This window comes from Leiobunum rupestre, chromosome 6 (genome assembly GCF_980474605.1).
Source record: "Leiobunum rupestre chromosome 6, qqLeiRupe1.1.hap1, whole genome shotgun sequence".
Classification (NCBI taxonomy): Eukaryota; Metazoa; Arthropoda; class Arachnida; order Opiliones; family Sclerosomatidae; genus Leiobunum; species Leiobunum rupestre.
Genome location: NC_143389.1, coordinates 42,222,131 through 42,244,104, shown reverse-complemented (window position 1 = coordinate 42,244,104; position 21,974 = coordinate 42,222,131). Strand labels below are relative to the sequence as shown.

General features: G+C 35.1%; 1 protein-coding gene and 1 pseudogene across 2 annotated transcripts in view; both read left to right on the top strand.

The window, feature by feature from the left end:
• Window positions 1-1,661: 1,661 nt before the first annotated feature.
• LOC149941019 (cysteine-rich PDZ-binding protein) lies at window positions 1,662-3,766 on the top strand. Its single transcript, XM_090177549.1, has 4 exons — window positions 1,662-1,810; window positions 1,972-2,092; window positions 3,390-3,469; window positions 3,531-3,766. The coding sequence occupies exons 1-4, from the start codon at window positions 1,795-1,797 to the stop codon at window positions 3,611-3,613; spliced, it is 300 nt and encodes a 99-aa protein (XP_090033675.1). The 5' UTR covers window positions 1,662-1,794; the 3' UTR covers window positions 3,614-3,766.
• Window positions 3,767-3,943: 177 nt separating this feature from the next.
• The window catches only part of LOC149941017 (serine palmitoyltransferase 2 pseudogene), a 33,982-nt pseudogene continuing 15,951 nt past the window's right edge, over window positions 3,944-21,974 (top strand). The window contains exon 1 of the transcript XR_016481169.1: window positions 3,944-4,098. The product of XR_016481169.1 is annotated as a serine palmitoyltransferase 2 pseudogene, transcript variant X1 (transcript). The remainder of the gene's footprint in view (window positions 4,099-21,974) is intronic.

The window sequence follows — 21,974 nt, the reverse complement described above, 5'->3', positions numbered from 1 at the left end:
TGATTATGCTGCTGTTGTCTATCGGACAGCGGCACCTTCAGATCTGTTCTCCGGCGTCTATACGTGATACAAATTGCAGCACTGCGTTTGATCTTGGGAGTCCCTCGGTCGAAGGCAGTATCGGCAATGGAAGTCAAAGCGTACGTACCTCCGCTCTCTCTTCGGAAGGATTCTGTGTTTGCAATACGCCCTGTATGGTCTTCGTGCCCAGCCTTCTCATTTGGCCCAGGGTTTGTTCCGTGAACTTGCCCTGCCTTACATCTTCGTGGTACTGTTACTTAACAGGCCCAGCGGTGGTATTTGGAGGACCTGTTCCATAGCGTTGTTCCCCAGACTCTTTCTCCCTCTGGTCCCCCGGACATACCGTATCGTTTCGTTTTGGATGTGGGGTTGTTTGCCGTATCCTGTCCGGGTTTTGTGGTACACCGGTCTAAGTTTCGCCGGGCTTTCCGGGAGGTTGGTTTCCCTTCGTCTTTCGGTCCAACCATACCGTCCTTGTTGGCATTTTCCGCACTTAGGGATAGGGTGTTTTATTTTTGGGTTGGTGACCGACACCACCATTGAGTTGGGAATATTAATCTAGAGATCCAATCAAATCTGCTCTGTTATAGAAAATTAAGAATGTGCCCTCGTCACTTGGGAGCAGACGGCACTGCCGTGCAAAGCACAAAAGCATTAACGACCAAATTTTCGATTTACAGATTTTGGTTTTATTCATTATTTCACCTTATTTTATACGTTAAATTCAATTTTGAACTAATTTTCGAATTAAAAATTTTTGTTCTTACAAGGAGAGTACCCGAGGTGTTTATTTCCGATTTGGTTCAAATCGGGCGTAATGTAGACGTTGCACTACCCATTCGATTTGCCATGGCAACCGAAAATGTTTTTGACCACTTAAAACAAAAATAAGATTTTTTACTTATTTTACCCAAACATTGTTTCACTTTTACCCCAAAATTGTTCCAATTTACCCAAACTTGATGAAATTTACCTAAATGTGGTTCAAATAACACATTTCGTGATTTTAATATTTAAAACAAAAATTCGTAGATAGGACCCTGTGAAACCGAGAAAATTCCATGCTTTTTTAAATGGAGATTTTTTTGTTTTAAGTGATCAAAAACATTTTCGGTTGCCATGGCAAATTGAATGGGTAGTGCAACATCTCCTTTTGGGAAATTTCATCTCTCATATAGATCTACATTAAGACCGACTTTGAACAAAATCGGAAATAAACACCTCGGGTACTCTCCTTGTTATAGAAATGACTTGTTGCAAAACGCATTATTTTAGGTTTTTGCATTATTTTCAAACCAAAAAGTCGACCAAATGAGCTGTCGGCCAAATGGGCATTCGGACATATGAGCAGTCGGCCAAATGAAAAGTCGGTCAAATGAGGAGTCGGCCAAATGCGGAGTCGGCCAAATGCACCCCACCCCAATATTACACATTTACTATATTACAGAGGTAATCTTAATATTCCCAACTCAATGGACACCACCATAGACAATGTCTATGACACCACCTTGTGACTTTGGAAGGAAAAAAAAACATTCCCGGGGGATAAAGATATTCGACAGATGGCGATACCGCATCGTCGTTTTCATGATTGCAGACGACAATATTTTTGTCCTTCGCCAGTCACCACTAATAATATTTTATATATTTGACTCATAGACATAGGAAGTATACTTTGACTTTAATTTATGATATATGTAAACAAATCAAATAGTGTTTGAATACTTTATATCAAAACAAAAAGTCTAAAGTTATATTCACGGAACTCCTAACATGGTTTGTGAAAAATGTAAGTATTTGGTTTTTAATTGTGAAAAGGCTTAGTTGTTTTATTTAAGCTTAAGTATCATTATTAACTAATTAATTAGTACATGGTAACATTATTATTATTATTGTTATTATTTTAAGCTTAAGATAACATTAAAATAATTGTATCATTATGGTGTTTAGGTCAGAAGAAACTTGGGAAGGTTATAACACCAGATCCATGGAAAGCCGGTGCTCGAAATACCACAGAAGGTGGTGGGAGAATGGTTAATGAAAACAAAGCATTAACGGCCAAGAAAGCAAGGTATGATAAAATTCACTAATAGCAACCGTTCCTTAGATCACTAAATAAACAGTACCATTCAATGATTTGCTATTTCTTACTCTTTGTTAAATATTATGGTTATTTTTAATAAGGTCAAATGACTTAATAAATGCATAAATATATGTATCATTTACTGTATTTAATAATTAGATTAATCCGTAGAAAGCCTTTATCTTAAGCGTAACATAATCTAAACTTAAGTAATATCAGCTCACCTCACATTACGTAACTTAAACTGAGTTAGGTAACATATCAAATGATATGAAAGAAACAGTTATATAGAAAAGCCTCCCTTGGCCGTAGGCTCGTAGCTTTGATTGTATTAAATTATCACGTAATTCTCTTAAATTTTACATAGTTTGACCCTAGTATCTTGATAAATTTCTAGCTACGCTACTGAATAGAGATCAAGTAACACTTCAGCTTAATAAGGTGACAGTCTACCGTGCATTAAATATTTTGGACCTTTCTTAGGCATTTTGCCTTGTAAAAGGGAAAACTATGGTAAATTTAATTTCTAGTTAAATTATTTTTCTATATAGTGTCAAGGTGACTAGGAAGGAATCAAATGGTACCATTTATTGTGATCAAAATTCTTCAATTTAGCCAAGTGTACTTTACTCATTTACAGTAGCGGCGCTAAGGGTGGGCTGAAGTGGGCTTTAGCCCCCCTGCCTTTCTGATAGGGGCCACATATTTCTATTAAAAGGGCCACATATTTATAATTAAGAGGCCACATATTTCAATTTATGAATTTTCTTTATCTCTAGAAATTGTTTTTATTGCGAAAATAAATTTCTGAGAAAAAATCTATTTGTTTACTCAATAGTAGACCATAAACACTTAGATTCGGGAGGAAGGGAGCGGAAATTGATAGAAAGTTGAATGGACAATAGTAAGAAAAGAAAGGGAATTTAGGGAAATACCCCGGGCATGCACGTATCCCCTCCAGGTCAGATACAACGTCATAGGGGTCCAGTAAACGCGACGAGAGCCGCACGAAGAAAACGACCTTGCTCTTCTCGCTTCCTGGAAAATTTATAAGGGGTCACTAAATTTGTAAAATGGAGTGTAGCTACACTCCATGGTTGTAGGGGCCACCAAATAATTAGCCCACCTGTGAAAAAACCTTAGCGCCGCTACTGCTCATTTAGGTTATAACTATGGGGATTATTAGAGTATACTCTAACTAGTTCATGTCATAACTTGAAACATGGCAAATTGAACTACCATTATCATAATTAAGTAGATAAAACTTTGAGAATATTCATTTCAGGTTTGTACCTTATGCTAAATTTGAGCAATGCCGTATTTGCAAGCAAAAAGTGCACCAAGTAGGATCACATTATTGCCAAGGTAAAGATTAAATATAGTTTTAATACAAGTTTGAGTTAAATATTTAGTTTCTCTTTATTAGCATGTGCCTACAAAAAAGGCATTTGTGCCATGTGTGGAAAAAAACTTTTGGATATCAAAAATTACAAGCAATCATCCGTGTAATCTAAATGTATGACTCCCAAAGCGCAAGGTATTTATCCACTCACCTAAACTGGAAACCTTGATAGATTTGTAAATATGCTTAAATTGTAGTAAAGGCAACAGTTTTGTAAATATATATGTATTGGTAAAGTATTAATATCATTTTTTATACCATCCTAGTTTTGTAAATTCTTTATTTTAACTCAAAATATCAACATATTTCTAATTTATTTAATAAGAAAAGTATCCAAGTCGTTAATGGTATATAGTTATTAGGCCAAAAATAGGCGAAAGTTTTTTCTTGTTTAAGCGCCGCGCTGCGGTGTTTGCGCAACCGCCCGCAGCGCCGCCAGCCGGATCAGTCCGCAACGCGCATACCAGCAGATACTTTCGTTTATCGTTCGCGTCGCGCTCTCGGAATAGAGGAGTTTCTCGGAAATGATGCCGGCATAGTGAAGGCGGGAGTGAGATCGAGCGTTGCATGCTATTTGGCCATGATTAAAAAGGTAAGCGAAATATTTTAAAATTTTTACCCAATATCGTGAAACCGACGGGTCTTCATTATTGACGTGTTTAACGAGTTGAATAAACACGCAACTAGAACCTAGGCCTACATAATCAACCGTTATCCTCGCTGCCAAGCAAAAATTTAAATTAGCTGGATGTCAGAAACGCGTCTTCCCCTCGATTATAATACTATGCCGGTCCCACCCACACGTATGGAAAATCCCATTGAGGGCCATAATTCGCGTTCCATTTCGCGAACGACATAGACTTCCTGACTTTAACCCAAAATCGCTAAATGTTTTCTTTTACGGCGGGATTGAAATAAACGCGTCATTTTATGTAAATTTGCCTCTGGAAAAAAGGATTGTCATCGAAGACGCGTTAGTAACGGACGATGGATATGTAACCATTTTTTGACCTATTTATTCTATCGTAAAAGTTTTAAAGCTCTTCCATTTTGAGTCCTTATCAATCTAGTATATTTAAATAAAGATACGAAAATAGGGAATGGTTTGAAATTTCATTTGTAAGAAAAAAATTGCGTATTCGGGGGATACTGATAACGACCTAGGACCATCCGAGACCCGATGGCAAAGTGCCAAAATCAGGCCCTCCTCGTCCCACTTCATTCGACCCAATCAAATGTTTATTAGTTTTAGAAGAATAAAACTGCGATACGTACGTAACCTATAAAGACGTAAAAAGCGCTTCGTATAAATTATAAAAATAAAAAAAAAGAATAGGTTACGTACGTTGTCCGCTTTTTCTAAACACTGCGAGTGGGAACACTAATGATGACTATTTTTATCAGTGCGACTGCCGCTCTCGATTTTCCTACGTTTGTAGTTGGCGATCCGCTCTATAAAAACTTAATATTTCTAATTAGAGTAATGACGTATTCACTCGAGACTCTAATAACGGAGAGTACTCCAGAAATTGCTCGGTCAGCACACTGTGCAATCGATACGCCCTCGTACTGAGCGCTGGTTTTACTTAGGGACCCTGGCTACAGATTACTATATATACCAAACTTCGGTCACCCGCTGTGACTGACGAGCCCAAACTCCCGCCAGAATCACTTTTTGCTCCGTTGCTTACGCGTTTCTTCCAATTTTATTGTTAAAAATTTGGCGTATTGCGTTTTAGACTTATCAACCGATAAATCGTACGTGTGTTAAGGCTTATCAAATTTCTCTAGTAAAGTGACTGCTATGACTTTTTTTAGTTATCCACTCAAATTGATTTATAGTCGATTTTAAGTCTACATTTCTGATCGTGTTTATACTAATCATCGATAAATTGTAGCTCTTGCATTTTGAAAGTCTTTTTTATTGCAATACGTTGGAAATTGAATTCAAAACAATTAAAGACAATTAATTTACACAGAGCCACTTAAACTGCTGGATTTTCGTCTAAGCAGACGTTTTTGTAATTTATCGTCTGCTTAGCAGACTAAATTCCAGCAGTTTGAGCTTCTCGCGTTGGCGGCAACGTGGCTCATGAAAACTGAAATGGCTTATTTATTCAAAGGATCTATGAATTTTTATTTAAAAAATTCGCACGGTTTAATTTTAATTAAATTGGAACCTAATTATGATCTATATTAATATTTATAAATGTAGAATTTTTATCAATTTAGGACCTAATTCTTATCTATGATATTTGAGTCGGTCTTAGTATATCGTCTGGTATAAAAATGGGTCGACGCTATTAAATTAAGGAAGTAGTCCATTACGTCTTAATTAAATTAACCATCTTAATTAACATATTGAGGACTACTGGAAATTAAATTTTTACCAAAATTTGGGTTCATTTAGGGGTAACTGGAACAGGTTCTTTCCAGAGTAATTTGCATATTTTTATTTAACCTTAACAAAACGCACTTTGACTTGACGTTCAATATTTCCTAGTCGATATTTTTCTTGGAATTTTGAACCATATATATGCTCTAAAAGCATTTTTTAATGAAACCTTGTATACGGGATATGACATAAATTACGTCACTTTCAACCCCGTGACGAAAAACGCGTCATCAAATTTATAGAAGGGAAACGGAAGTTAAGTGTGCTGCGGATTTTGAACACGCGCGTTTCTAACTTTAAGGGGGAACACTACAGTGGCCATTATCTACTTTCGCGCTATTTCAAGCTGAACTCTTTTAATTTTGTATTTTAACTTATAAAATTAATATTTAAGTGTATAACAGCCTCTTGTTTAGTGCTTAAAATAATTTTGACAATTTTAAATTTAAAAGTAATCAAGTTATTACGTTTTAATTCGAACCCCCGGAGCTAAACAAGTTGGGCAAGTGCCCAAACTACCCTTTAGTTAGGACCTTATATCTCGTTAACTATTAATATTAGAATTATCAAAATTATTTTAAGCACTAGAGGAAGGTTGAGCCTAATAAGAAAAATATAATTCAATTGTGTAATTGTTAAAACAGAAACGTTCAGCTTGAACGAAAAAGAGGCTTTTACTGTATTCTTCCCCCTTAACAATCTATAGTTCAGCTTTGGACCAGGCATCTAAGGGGACTCGCTATTCCCGATATTTTGACACGGTAGGCTTGGACTAAATCGGAAGGCTTACTGAGGTCATGGATTAATCCATGCTGAGGTACGCCAGCCACTTTGAAGCGCCTCAAGAATTCTGTTCAACTACCATTACGAGAATCTTAGTCGGGGCTTAGGCGACAGTACGTGCGATAAGGTTAGGTTAGGCTTAGTTCATCAAGTTTAGAAATTAAATGGATTCCAGTTAATTTGATTAAAAACCTTCAGACATATGCTGATTACGTTTTTTTTAACACAATGATTTAATTACCATTACTTAAACTTTTAAAGAAGCAATTTAAAAAATAAAAGGTCTAAAACTTACTAAGCCTCATCATTTAACCGACAACAACGGCGCCATTTTGTCAAAATTGAACGTGAACGCTCCAGCTTCTCTAGGAAACTACTCTGGAAATCGGCTTCAGTGACGCCAAGTTTGTCCACATTGAATTAAAATAAACTCTTGTTTTTTCTATTCACAGTATTCACGCGTGCTTTTTAAAGCAGGCCTTTAAACACGCTAACGCAGTGTTGTGTACAAATTTCATTGGACGAACCTTTACGCTGAACATCTTAAGGGCAGAGGGGGAAGACAATTTCCGAATTTTCCCCTTCCGACGCCTGCCGGCGCTAAAGCGTCTAACCAATGGAAATTGTACGCAAGAAAATAGGCGACTTTTGACGTTTTGCGTTCTCCTTGTGTAGGGTGTTGTGTTTGTTGCTTTTATAGGTGCCACCGCGATCATGTGATTTCGTTTCCATGATAACGTTTTAAATAGTTAAATGATTATGTAAGAATTTGTGCATTTTTGGGTCCGTGTGAAACAAGGTCTCATTGTTTTTTTTTTCTATGGGATGATAAAATTGGCGAATAAGTAGATAAGTCCATAATGAAAAGGGATAATAAAGCTAAACCCTAAACAAATTTGAAGAAATTTAAAAACTTACAAATAGCTCGTACCGATAGGTCTTCGAGCGGACAAAAACGCGAAACTCGGACCAAATAGATCTTAGAGTGAATAATTAAATTAAATTAAATTAAATTAAATTTTAAAATGGGAATGTTTAACAGAGGCATACATATGAGTGATTATGCTACTTATGGTAATAGTAAGAGAAGGGTTTGCCTCTGACAATTTTCAGTCCTCTATCAAACATTACGGCACAGGCCCTAATTGGGAATTTTTGTCTTAATAGTGTTTTGGGCGCTCCAAATTCTTTCGCTGAATGAGAACAACCTTGCCAAAAGGACGCGTTTAAATATCACGTGGTGCACCGATGTAGAAAGATTACTCGGAAAATTTAGTCATATTTGGACGATTCTTTAGGGGCGTCAAAGTTATGGAAAAACGAATTCTACATTTTCTGCGGCCAGGTTTAACCGAAGCTAGTTACAGGGTTGCCACACGTCAGGGAATTTTAAAATGGACCTATAAAGTTGGGGAATTTTAAGAATTTGTAAATATTCAGGGAAAAGTCGGGGAATTCAATTTTATATTGACACTTTTTGAAGGTAATTTTACTGTAGATCCATGACAAAGTTTTTGATTATCATTTATTTCCTTGAAAGTTGGCAAATTTTTTCAACATTGCAATAACCTTTTTACTGAAATATAAGTCCATTTAAATTAATCTGATAAAAGTAAAATATTACAAACATTTTGGTCTTAAAAAAGTGTCAGGGAAAACAGGGAATTTGAATCGGAAAAATTGGCGGCAACCTTGCATGATTGGCGCTAGTTACGGTAAAAACAAGTCCCTAATCTACCCAAAGTGCCCTATTTCCAGGGAATCTTAATTTAATTTTATAAATCTGTTCAAGGACTGTTTATCAAATAATCAAAGCTGAGGATTAACGATAAAATAGTTCGAACATAGTACAAAAGGTGGCACCACAAATTTGGAAACATTATTGAATCCTAGGACTGAGTTTTGAAATTTAGTTAAAAAAAACTCTTTATGAGACAGTTAGGATATATTTTTTTTTTAATTTACCGTATTTCAGGCTGACCATTCTTCCTTTATTTTATAATTTTTCCCATGTTTCAATGCTTTCTTTTATTTTCCTATAATTTAACCATTTTTCCTATATTTTCCTATAATTAGATATCATTTTGTATTACGCACGGTTTTTTCGAATTTCCCGCGTACCTAGTTCGCTTTTAGGAAATACAGATGAAGCTCAATGTACTAAATCCCTTTGATAAAATTTCAAGGTTTTTATAAATCGTGCATGCAGATAAAATTAACGTAAACTGCTTCTCCAAAGAACTGCACTGAACGGAATTTAGATAATCATCGTCTGCTTAAAAGAAGTTCCTTTTATATTAAAACAAATTTAAATTTTATGTATGCAAATTTTCCTATATGTTCCTATATTGTCGAAGAAAATACTCCTATATTCTCCTATAAATCGACTGTTGAATTTCCTATATTCCTATAAATGTTTTGGGGTTTTTCAGTGGTCACCCTGCGTATTTTTATCACAAAATTCCGTTTTTTCCCTATTTTGGTGAAGGTACTGTGAAATAGTTCACACTTTCTTTAAAGGTAATAGGTTGCCGCTTCCAGTCTTAATATTCCAAAAAATCATGATAGTTAGGAGGTAGGCAGAAGTTAAAACAATTTGGCAAGGCAAAATATAGCTCTCCTCGAAGCGTAACATGTATCGTGGTTCTGTGGTAGAAGGCTCACTTGTCGTGCAGGAGGGCTCGGGTTCGAATCCCGCAAATTGAAACAAAATATACTACATCCAATGACAAAAAAGGGCTCTTTTGGGAAAAGCTTTTCCAAGAAAGGCGAACGCAGTGATGACACTTTGTCCCGAAAATGCGTACGCGATCGCAGCCCAGACAGACAGACAGACACGGTGATTGTAAAACCCCTCCTAGGGTACAGTCCCCTCGGAGAGGTAATTATTTAATTTTCTATATGCTAATGTATCAGGTACTTTTAAGATAGTGAAATTCACAGCCGGGCTTTCAACAATTTAGATAATAAAGTATCGTTTTTTGGGAGGCCACTGAAAATATTGATACAAGTGAAGAAATATTTTCAAACTGTCAAATATCACAGTTAGCTTTGATATTCGGTTTTTAGATTTTTTACAGTAGTTACATCATATGGTATTTATTAGATAAAGTTTTAAAATTTAGTTCATTCCCGTTATAGGAAAAACTATTTGATCATTTAACTGCGGATTAACATTCATTTTAGCATAGACAAAATTAAAACTCACAAGGCTTACTGCCTAAAAAAGGTATAACTTAAATCAGACGACGTTTTCACGTTTATCAAGGAAAACGTACTAGTGGCGTCATCTCCTAACCTTCCGAAATGAAAAACCATCCGACCTGCCCCTGCGGCTTACTTCCCAGTTGGACATCAGTAAACCCACCTATATTTCCCGCCACTTACTGTTGAAAGAAATGTATAGTTTTGTACAACTATGTCAAGCTATCCAGTGAAGAATATTGTTGTTCATAGCGAAACTGGCTTATTCAAATACCTCCAAACTGCTTTTCAGGTTGATAAAAGTATTTAAATGTAACCTTCTTAAAAACTGCTAATATGCGATTGTAGACCATTGGACCGAAATCCCATTCGTCCGAATATACCATTCAACCGAATTCCAATCGACCGAAAAGCGCGTTTTGCGCGGTTTTCATTCAATATACCGTTAGTGATACATATTTATATATCGTAGGTTACGTGACGATAGTATATCTAATTTGGACTAAACTATGTCTTAAATATTTATTATTTCGTACCGACGTGTATTTTGAGACTTTTTTCCCTTGAAATTTGATATTTTCCGGGTTTAATTTTGGAAAATAACCTTGATAAGACCCGACGTTAAATAGTTGCCTACCATATCTAACCCAACCCAACCTAACCTAACCCAACCTGAACTAACCTACCCGAAGTGAAAACGAACCAGATTTAAATTTCCCATTCAACTGAATCCCGCCATGTTGGGCTATAAACGAAAATACTTCTCGGTTTAATGGGATTCGGTCCAATAGTATAAAACCCTAATATGCGAGTCAAATTGTTTGTGTAGTTAAAAAGGAATTGCCATAAATGTGTACTGGATTTTGCGATTTTTCGAAGGATTTCGGGATTTCTTCGAATGTCCGACCGCTTTAAAATGAAAACATTTGTAACTTGCTGCGATACGACCGTGTCCCTCTCAAGTTATCCCCTTGGGGTATATTTAAACTCTCCTTAGAACAAACAAGTGATAAAACTCCTTTTCAAAATGGTTAGAACACTTTCCGGAATATAAATAACATTTTGTAATATTAGTTTTGACTTAACTCTTGTTTGTTTTGTGGAGACTTTGACTATACGTATGTCGATTAAATTTATACAAGGCTGCCACCAATCAGGGAAAGGTCTGGGAATTTAAAATTTTATCGTAAAATTGGGCTAAAAAAACATGAAATTTATCGTAAAATTGGGCTAATAAGACATTAAATTTTGTCTTTAAATTGGGCTAAAAGACGGAGTTTATCTTTAAGTGAAGTTAAAATGTCTGGAAATTTATCTTAAACTAGGCCTAAAATATCTGGAAAATTATCTTAAACTAGGCCTAAAATGTCTGGAAATTTATCTTAAACTAGGCCTAAAATGTCTGGAAATTTATCTTAAACTAGGCCTAAAAAGTCTGGAAATTTATCTTAAACAAGGCCTAAAAAGGAAATTGATCTTAAACTAGGCTCAAAATGTCTGGAAATTTATCTTAAATTAGGCCTAAAAAGGAAATCGATCTTAAACTAGGCCTAAAATGTCTGGAAATTTATCTTAAAGTAGGCCTAAAAAGTCGGGAAATTTATCTTAAAGTAGGCCTAAAAAGTCGGGAAATTTATCTTAAAGTAGGCCTAAAAAGCCTGGAAATTTATCTTAAATTAAATCTAAAAAGACTAAAATTTATTTTAAATTTGGCTTTAAAAGACTGGAAAATTATCTTAAATTAAATCTAAAAAGACTATAAATTTATTTTAAATTTGGCTAAAACTTTTATGAAGGCGATATAAAAATAAGCTTTTTAAACGTTCCCGTACAGTCACATTAGTACGAAAATATAAGCTGCAGTACTTATGATAAAAGTAAAATATTCAATCGATTAAAAGTTCAGCGAAATTCTCTCAGCGAAAAATGATATTGTAAAAGTCATATAATTAGCAAACATTGGTGCAACCCTGTTTGGAGAATATTAGAGTACTGAACCCAAATATGAAAAAATTTCGTTCATTTCCCATATAGCGAAACCCTTTCAAAATAAAAAGTTATAATTTAGGCGGAAGGGCGGGTGGGTTCACTTGAATTTAGGCCTTTGGGGGGGGGGGGGTAACTATAAGTGGGATGTCTTTTGTTTTGTGACGCGCCTTTTAATTTCCGACTAAGTTGGAAGTTCAGTTAATAGCAGAGCGAGGAGGTAACGTCTGCGCTGACTGACATTAACGGGGTCAACGATCATTGGTTACTTACACGACTTTACGTGGTATGTCATTGAACCGCCTCTAGTGTCTATTTTCATTTTTATAATTATGAGAAAATTATCCAAAATTGCGTAATTCGAGTTTTAGTTTCATCCCTAATTCTTAAAATAGGTCACAGAGTTAACATCGTACTATACTCGTACGATTTCGTAATAGCGGTCGTAGGGACTGTTTCAGGGTTGCCACGGTATCTGGAAAACCTGGAATTCCTGGAAAAGTCAGGGAATTTTAAAAATTAGTCTATAAATCAGGGAAATGTCAGGGTATTTAATTTCGGTGGCAAATAGGAAACTTTTACTAAAATATTGGTTAAAAAATACAAAATAAGTCAGGGAAAACCTGGAAAAGTCAGGGAATTTGATGGTGAAAAAACTGTGGCAACCCTGTTTACGAGAGTACCACTTTTTAAATTTAAAAATATAAAGGAAAATTTGAGGGCACCAGATTTCTGATGTCCTTCGATCTCTAAAGAGTTCATTGGAATTCCCAGTAATTCCATGATATCAAAAATAAATTTGGATTTTTAAGATTTTAAAGATTTATCGATTTGTTTTTGTCAAAACCATGATTTTCTTAATTTTTTACTGATTTCTTAAGATATTATACAAGGTTATTATTTCTAAAATGTTGTATTTTTCAGATTAAAGATATTCAAATTTATTTTGGATTTTTAGTGATTACCAAAGATTAGCCCGATTTCTAAAAATACCTATTGATTCATAATTATTTTATGATAATAATCTTTGATTTTTAATTTTCTAAGATTATTTTTAATTATTTAATTTTCTGAGATTATTTTTGATTATTTAATTTTCTAAGATTAATTTTTATTTTAATTTTCTAAGATTAATTTTTATTTTAATTTTCTAAGATTAATTTTTATTTTAATTTTCTAAGATTAATTTTTATTTTAATTTTCTAAGATTAATTTTTATTATTTATTAATTTTAACGTATTTTTTATTATTTATTAATTTTAACGTATTTTTTATTATTTATTAATTTTAACGTATTTTTTATTATTTATTAGACGTATTTTTTTATTTATTAAACGTATTTTTTTATTTATTAAACGTTTTTTTTACTATTTATTAAACGTTTTTTTTACTATTTATTAAACGTATTTTTTACTATTCATTAAACGTATTTTTTACTATTAAACGTATTTTTTACTATTTATTAAACTTATTTTTACTATTTATTAAACGTATTTTTACTATTTATTAAACGTATTTGTACTATTTATTAATTTTAACGTATTTTTTACTATTTATTAAACTTATTTTTACTATTTATTAAACGTATTTTTACTATTTATTAAACGTATTTGTACTATTTATTAATTTTAACGTATTTTTTAAGATTTAAAAATTGAATTAATTTTTAATGTTTGCGAAATGAAGTAAATCAGGCAGCGTTTGGTCGCTTAATTTTTTAACATTTAATAGTAAAGGGAGTCTCAAAATACCTATTGCCTGAAACAAGGAGATTTATATGGATTTCGATTAAGAAGGGGGGGGACGACTAATCTCCATAGTAACGTTGTTACTAGGTCAAGTTGTAATATGTATTCAAAGTGGAAATGACGGAGGGGGGGGGGCGAATTGGCACCGACTGACGCGTTTCCCGTCTGTGCAAATGGAAATTTCAACTTTTTTTCAGCTACTAAGTGAGCCAATGCGCAAACTATTGTAAGCTCTTAAAGATAACGCTATCGAAGCGGCTCTGGTTTTATAGTAGATAAATATTGGCTGAATTTGCGCGTGGTAGTAGTATGCTTTTACTGATTAGTAATTATCGCTTTAACAATGCATCGATTTATCCCTCCTTACTCGTCATGCAATGTTAAATTTTTAAGTATAATATATGTAGGAGATTACCCGCAACGCGCTCTTTATAATAGTCGGCCCCTTGCCGATACACAACCCCGCATTGCACCGATATATTGCGGGTTTCCCGGCATCGACCTTTCGCGGCCTTATAATATAATATGTAGTTAGTATTCTGGGGGTAATTTTGTTCCGCAAATATTTGTACAATTTAAACCTTATTGATATTCCTGTATGTGTCCAATACGCGGGTTAATTATGGCTTTATTATATGCCTGGGTTTTCAAAGGCTTTTCAAATTTGAAAAAGCCAGGTTTTGGACGCATATTTTAGAAGGACACCTCCCTAAATTTTATAATTTTTTTCTATATTAGCAAAGTTTTCCTATAATTACTTATTTTGCTATTTTTCATGAATTTTTCGTACTTAAAGGAAATAGAACATTCCAAATATTGACCGATCCATTCTGAGGCTTTAGATATTTCTGGCGCTAGTTAGTGAATTCTTGCCAAATTGTGTCGGGGTTTTCAACCCGTTGCAATTGTGTTGATATAGCCGGAAATCAAAAACTAAAACGTTAGAAATCATTCACAAAATGCTTTCCAATTAATTAAAGTCGCTTTTTTAGATTCATTATTAAACAAAATTAAATTTAAAAATCAAGTATTTGAAACCGTAATTTCATCAGAAATTATTCTATATTTTACTTTATAAGATTTTATAATCCTACAAATTCCCTATTTTTCCTATATTGTTGGATATTTTCGGTGTGGATGAGAAAGCGAACAACTCACGCCCAGATTTTATATTTTTTTTATTTTATATTTAAAAAAAAATTATAAACATTTTAATAAATTAAAAAATTAACAATTCATGTGAGATAATCCGATTTAAAAATTTATTTTTGAAGCTATTAGTTTGCCTTTTAATGAAGGACTTTTGTGTTATGAATCGTAATAAATTGTACTCTGTAATGATTCCCCGAAACGAGATACAAAAATTAATATTTTTAATATTATCTATATATTGGAAGTAAGAAAACTCGTAAAAGTAAAATTAATAATATTACCAAGAATTTATAAATACTTAAAGGAGAACTGTCACCACCCTAAAATTCGTTAAAAACTATTTAAATGGATAAAGGACGTCCGAAAATGGTTATACAACAATTTCATGTTAATATTTCCAGTATTTGATTTATTATAAGCAACCAAATTTCGTGTTTTATCCCCCCCCGACTCGAGAATCTCAGAACCGCTTGGTTGAACCTACCTGCCGCGCCATCTCGTGAACGAAATATTCCCGGTTTTATCGTTTTTCGGTCGGAACTGCCGTCTGCTACGACATTCTGCTTGGCTTTTTAACCTAGTTATATTGGTAGATTGTAGTTAGTCATGTTTTTCATACGACTTACACGGCGCCCTTTCTCAAATTTTTGCCGCTTCATTCTTTTCGCGCTGCACGTAGGTTCAACCGCGATTTCTGAAATTTTTGAAGCCGTTTGATGTAGGTTGCGGAAGAAGTAGCGTAACTTTTTAAATAATTTTCCAATAACTATAAAATTTCAGGGACATAATTATTAATATATTTTCTGCAAACAAACCTCGTAAATTTTGGTTTTGGTGACAGTTCTCCTTTAAGGAGGCATTATGGTGGGATTTTCTACCGGCACGAGAGGGGGGGAGGTAAAACGTCACCAGTGTGCGCTTCATTCGCGTCTGATGACGTAAGTTTTAGGGAACCAATGAATTTCCGGTATGATTTGATTTGGGGGGGGGGTAAAGGCGCTTACTGTTAGAGGTTTTTCGGAACGACGCTAAACATCGTCTCAACAAATAAATACATTTTTGATATTGGGTCTTTCAACGACGAACAGCTTCTATACGTAAGAGTCGTAACATCGAATGAAGTAGAAACGCAAAACAACGCGACGTATCCAATGTTTGCGTTGTTTACTCGTTCAGCGACCACTCCCCCGTGAACCTTGGGATCGAAGACGGAGGCTAATGAACTCGGCCTCGTCGTCAGTCCGCGTGTAAGTTCGCATTTACGCCTCGTAACGAGGCTCTCGAAATTAAGAAAACGTACTAGAGATTTCGGCCCTTTTATTAAGTTCTATTTAGCCTGAATCGATAAGCGAGTTTGGTCGTAGTTATGTCTCTGCCTGGTCGCGTGATCGCCTCTGACTCAAGGGCTTTGCCACTCGCGTTTTCTTTATTCGAGTTTAGTTTCGGAGACTTTACCCCGGAGACTTTACCCCCATTCGCCTCTCTTTTTCCTAGAAGCTAAAATTGTAAAGGTTGCGAATCTTTTCTTCGTGTTGTCGTTTTAATTTGCGTAAATGTCCGATCGATTCGGTGCAATTTCGAGATATACATTTTCGTTTTGGTTGTTGTCAGGAATCCATACCTCTACTTGGAATGCTTATCCTGCCGTATCGCGTATGGTAAGATCACTCTGACGGCTTTGGCCCCGCCTACGAGATAAAAAATCCCCTTTGCGCGCGCTCCCCTCTCACGTTGTTGTTTGTTAAGTTAACATACTGACGTCAAAAAAAACGTCAGTCACATCGAGACGAAAATCTGCCACGTTAAGCATTCCAAGTAGAAGTATGGATTCCTGTTGTTGGTCAACCGTTTTTACTTAATAATGCATAAAACTGTAAAAGGGACGTATATATTTCCATTGTTAATAAATTATGATTACCTTATTCTGACCAAAACACTGCGAATCACATGGGATATTTTTATGGTTTTTTGTTACGTAACGTTTTTACACACAATCTCCGAGAGTTGTGTGTACTGAACCTCTACGTACAGTGTAGCCGATGCCGCCGTTGCCGTATTCCACATAATCATAAACATCATGCCCTCGGTAGTCCGTTATGAATTTTGGAGATCGGAGGCCCACACAAGTTGGAAATTTGCCCATTTTAGTGGTTTTGGCGATTTTCGACTTTAAATGTACATAATTTTGTTAAATTAAGACCGACTTAGTTGAAAATTATATTTTTAATTAGTACTGATCATTTCTGAACTATGTTGCATTCAGAATTTTTAATTTTAAGTGCGATGTCTGGCCAATTTGCAAGACCCCACAACCGGCGTACGCACTATTGTCATATCTGAATTGCGTGCCAATTGATCCAACTCGTTCGCGTTTCGCTACCTCATTTCCAAAACCAGGTAACTCGAAAAATTCGGTTTGTCTAAAAATTAAAATTAACGTGTTCGCGTTTCGCTACCTTGTTTCCAAAACCAGGTAACTCGAAAAATTCGTTTTCAATAAAATTCCTGTAGAAGACGATTGAAAGTTTCCTTGAAGACATGGTTCAAGGTCATGGAAATATCAGTTTTCAAGTGACCCTCTTCACGTTCTATGTGTCCTGAAAATTAATTTCAAATTCCCAGCTAAAACAAATTTTGAGTTATTGGCCCTGTATCTATTTCATCCAATATCCCAATCTTTGATTTCATTTTCCCTGTCAGTTAACACAACTCCTTCGAAACGGTTTGAATCGATTCAAGTTTTAATATGACTAAGGTACGACAGACAAAAATCCGACTAATTTGGCCGTAAAACGTGGAGAAAAACGTGTACAATATTACCTTAAAACAGTACTTTTTTAGGACTAACGAAAAGTAGTTCTTTCTCGTTAGGATTAAGAAATGTACTAATTAAATTATAGATTTTACGTTTGAACAAATATGGTATTGCGTATTTTAAAAATAGCGCGTTGTATTTGGTTTAATAATTACCGTACCCTAATTGTTAGCGTTTATAAAGAATGATACTACAGATAATGTCTTGTAACGCTAACTGATTTCTTCAGCGTTTATAGCTTAGTCGTAGCATGGGCTTTAGGTTAATCAATCGACTACTAAACAGGTTTTGTTGACAGATTTTTAGCTGTATCACCGCGGTATACTTCGTGACTTGGTATAAAGCTCGCCTCGCTAACGGATTACGCATACATTAAGCGAGAGTTCATAAAATAGGAAAAAATGTAAATTAATTTTATTTTAGTTTTCATATCCATAGTAGCGTGATTTAAATTCATCGTCGCGTTTTAAAATCTTTTGTTAAATAAGTTACTTTTTCCTCTCAAGGTTTGTAGGGTAATTATCATATAAATTTGCATAAATTATTACGAATCATTTATTACCTTGATTTTAATGTACATAACGTATCAGCTTAGACCCAGAAACACAGGGACGTCTCGCTCATAGCATACCCAACGCTTTATTTTTCGGCGGGGCTTTGTTGCGGCTGCGGTAGGGAGAGGGGGGTTAGGTGATACAGATAGTCAATAGGCGCCATCCATGAGAGATAAAAATAACGTTTTTTAAAGAACTTGAAGAAAAAAAACATCAGCTAAGAGTTACATATTTTTAAATTATTTTATATTTTTATAATATTTTAGGGACACAAATATTCAAAAACATACAAGAAATTTCGTTTTTTGGAGCCACGCTGTTGCAGGCCACGTGCTGACAGATTGTAGGGCTGTGCACGTGACTCAAATAGTAAATAAAAATCGACTCGCCTTCGTTACTAGCGAAACAGCGCGAGATAAATAGGAAAAAGGCAGCCGCAACGAAGCTTCGGGTGTGAAATATCTACCGTGCGACGTCCCTGTGTTTCTTGGTCTAAGGTATCAGTAAGCCTACTTCGATGAATTTTAATAAATTATTTCAACGCCACACGTCCATAAATTTTATTACATAATTCTATTTGGCGCTATTGTTAAATAGTTAAGATTGATTTTATTATTTTTTATCACTTTCTGATAGATAACAATTTTAATCGTATATAAAAAAAAGTATTTCTTTGAACCTAAAAATTCTGGTGAAGAAGATAACGGATAAACTCTCGAGGGGAAACTTTCTTTGGTCGTATTTTTTCGAGCAAAGGGGGGAATAAAGCTACGAAAGAGAATATAGCGAAGTATAAAATTGTGTTTTTAAAAAAATCAGAGCGAAGGTTACCTTTTCTCGGAATATATCGACAGAAATGCCCATTTCTGAAACTTGGCGGAAACGTGAAGATAAGGTGCCGATATTTTATTTGCTATTGGCGGGTATATACGTCTACTCCGGTACGTGTACGTAGACGAAGAATGGCCACCACGTTTGTAACATAGGTCTAGGCTTAGCGGGTCGTTTATTTCTACCGTTATATGGGCGGCTTCAATATGAAACGTTAAAGTGGCCAGTCTCGTCGTAAGAAGAAAATGAAAATAGCTTTTTCGCTCCTTCTAATGAGAATAGCTTTATATATTACGAATTCCCGAAGCGTAACGCCGTTTGTTTGCAAAAAGAAACACGCCGTAGAGTACAAAACGCTCGAACTTTGGCTTTTAAGGTTATATATTACTTTATTTCCCAGGATAGGATAAACAAACCATCGCGATACCGGTACCTCGAGAAAGGATAAGAACGTTGCCCCTGGAAGTTATCTAGCGTGCCGTTTTCCGGAGTGCCGCGTGTGGAACACTTCTACAGGCGGAAATAGGTCAAAAATTGACCAAATATGTGAAAGATAAATTCATACGAGAGGTCGGGGATGGTTAACTTTTATTCAATAGATAAAGCTCTCAAAAAATTATTCGTAAAACGTTTTGATCAAGAAATTTATATTTCTGTATTATCCGATTAATTTTTTGATAAATTTGTAAAATTAATCGGAAAAACGACGTTTTTTTTTCGATATAAAGCTCAAATTTTACGAATAATACATATTTTTTAATAATTTCCCGGAATATTAACCGGTAAATTTCTTTGTTTACATTTTTTTCCCAAAAAATCAATTTAATCATGGATAATGATTAACCGTTACCGACCTCTAATTCATACGTAATGCGCTTATTTTAATATTACGCTAATCGAACCTTTCTATTAAAGAGACCGAATGTAGAAAATAATACATTTACACGAAATATTATTTTAATTTTACGTTAAATATGCCTTTCCATAAAGTAAAGTAACATGGTCTTGTAGCTCTTACATAGATAACTGTCTTTTACTTTAGTCAAGAAGCGCGTGCTCGAGTCACGAGGAATAGTTCTTTTTGTAAAATAACCTTGGCCATCTTGTTGAAATTTTGTCACCCCGCTTCAGCTGTGGATCCGTTTTCTCTCCCACTAAAGAGTTTATGAACTCATTCTTAGGCATTGGCTGGACTATTCCAGGGCAACATTTCAACAAGTCGGGCAAGCGTAAAGACATTTTATAAAATCAACTATTGGCGCGTGCCAAAACTTTAGTTATAAAGGCTGCGTTCAGTAACTCTTAAAAAAGCTCAGCACAGAGCTCAACGGTCAGTGGTTTTTTACTGATCGGATTTTTGACTTCCGGTTTTGACGTCACGTTGCCCGTTCGTTTTGCAACAGTCATCGGCTGTAAGAGCAGGTTTTTTCGTTGCTCAACGGTCACGTGACGTTGCAGCACTGAATAAGGCTAGCTGCAGACGCCACAACAGACGTTGCTAACGTTACGTTAGCAACGGTCTCAACGAAAATAATTTTTCGGGTACTTCGTTGAGAGTTACTGAACGCAGCCAACGTGAAGCATCCATTTAATAGTTCTTATTATAAATTCAATTACGCTTGCCGAACTTGTTTTTATGTGGCTTTACGTCACGATGTCATAGCGTTATTAGAATAGTTTTGACTCGCGCGGTTTGCACGCGCACGTGAAAATTCTAGTTTCTCGCGCTCGTAATATTACCAAAGTGAAAGTTGTGACGTAGTAGCTACATTCAAACAAGATGGCCACATTCATTTATAAAAAACACCTATTGAAAAGAAACCACGATTGTTTCCCGTTAGTTCATTATAGTGTTGTTAATATTCCGGAAAAATAAAATGGGGAAAAAATTTCCAGAAAATTATCCGGAATCGGAAAAATAAAAAATTGAAACATAAATGACTTTTTACGGGTTTTTTAATGTTTTTAACTTTTTATCGATATAAAATGTAAAATAACAGTAAACATACTACAAAAAATTACTTGTTACATTCTTAATTAGTTTAAAGCTAGACTAGAGTTTTAGTTTTACTTTTAGATTCGGAAAAATGTGTCGAAAATGCCGCTTTATTTAAATTTGCAAACAATTTTAGACTAATCATGTTTTTTTTTTTCGGGAAATAACGAAAAATTTCCGGAAAAAAGGCCTCGGTCATCATTTTCCGACTAACAACACTAGTTCATTTTATTTATCTAAACATAATAATTCCGGTGTCTCTCGAGGAAAGCTACAGTAATAGTTTTTCGCAAGACTAAATACAGCTACCCTCTAAAATTGACAAATTTTTATCTCGAAATACGTTAATGACTTCCTATCTGTGAAATTTCAACTTTCCCTTGTTTCTGTTGGCACGCTGACCTCTTAATCAGAGTGAAACGAGCAACGAGATTACAAGCGGCGATATTTTTATCGCCAAGAGTTTTTGCGTAAGGCCTGATAAAGTCGGAATAATAAAAAAGGCATAATTCGGGTCTTGTACGCCTTTATAGAGAGATAGCCCTCTACTGGAGGGGGGGGGGGGGGTTCCCGTCTCTTCGCGATAATAATCGGCCCTGGATAATACGGCGTCCATTAAATTCACGTGACGTCTGATGATCCCGCGTGAGGTATACTCCGGTTCCCCTCCACCCTTTTGGATGACTTTTACATTTAGATTACACGTGCTCTTTTTTTTTGTAGGGGTCTTATATTAGCGGACAATCGTTAGTTGACGCTTCGGATATAAGCGTAAGAGTAGAAGTAAAGTCTGCGTTGTACACGAGTCACCATAGATTTATCACGTGTATCGATACATATATATATATATATATATATAGTGGTTGGATCACGGCGATTAAGTTTTTTTGCTTAGATGTATAAAGTTTCAGATGGTTGGATATTTTAATGCTGACGTCAGAGGTTTCGTTTTACGCCTAATAAATCGCGTCTATGGATCGCAACGCCATTATGCGAGGGGGGGG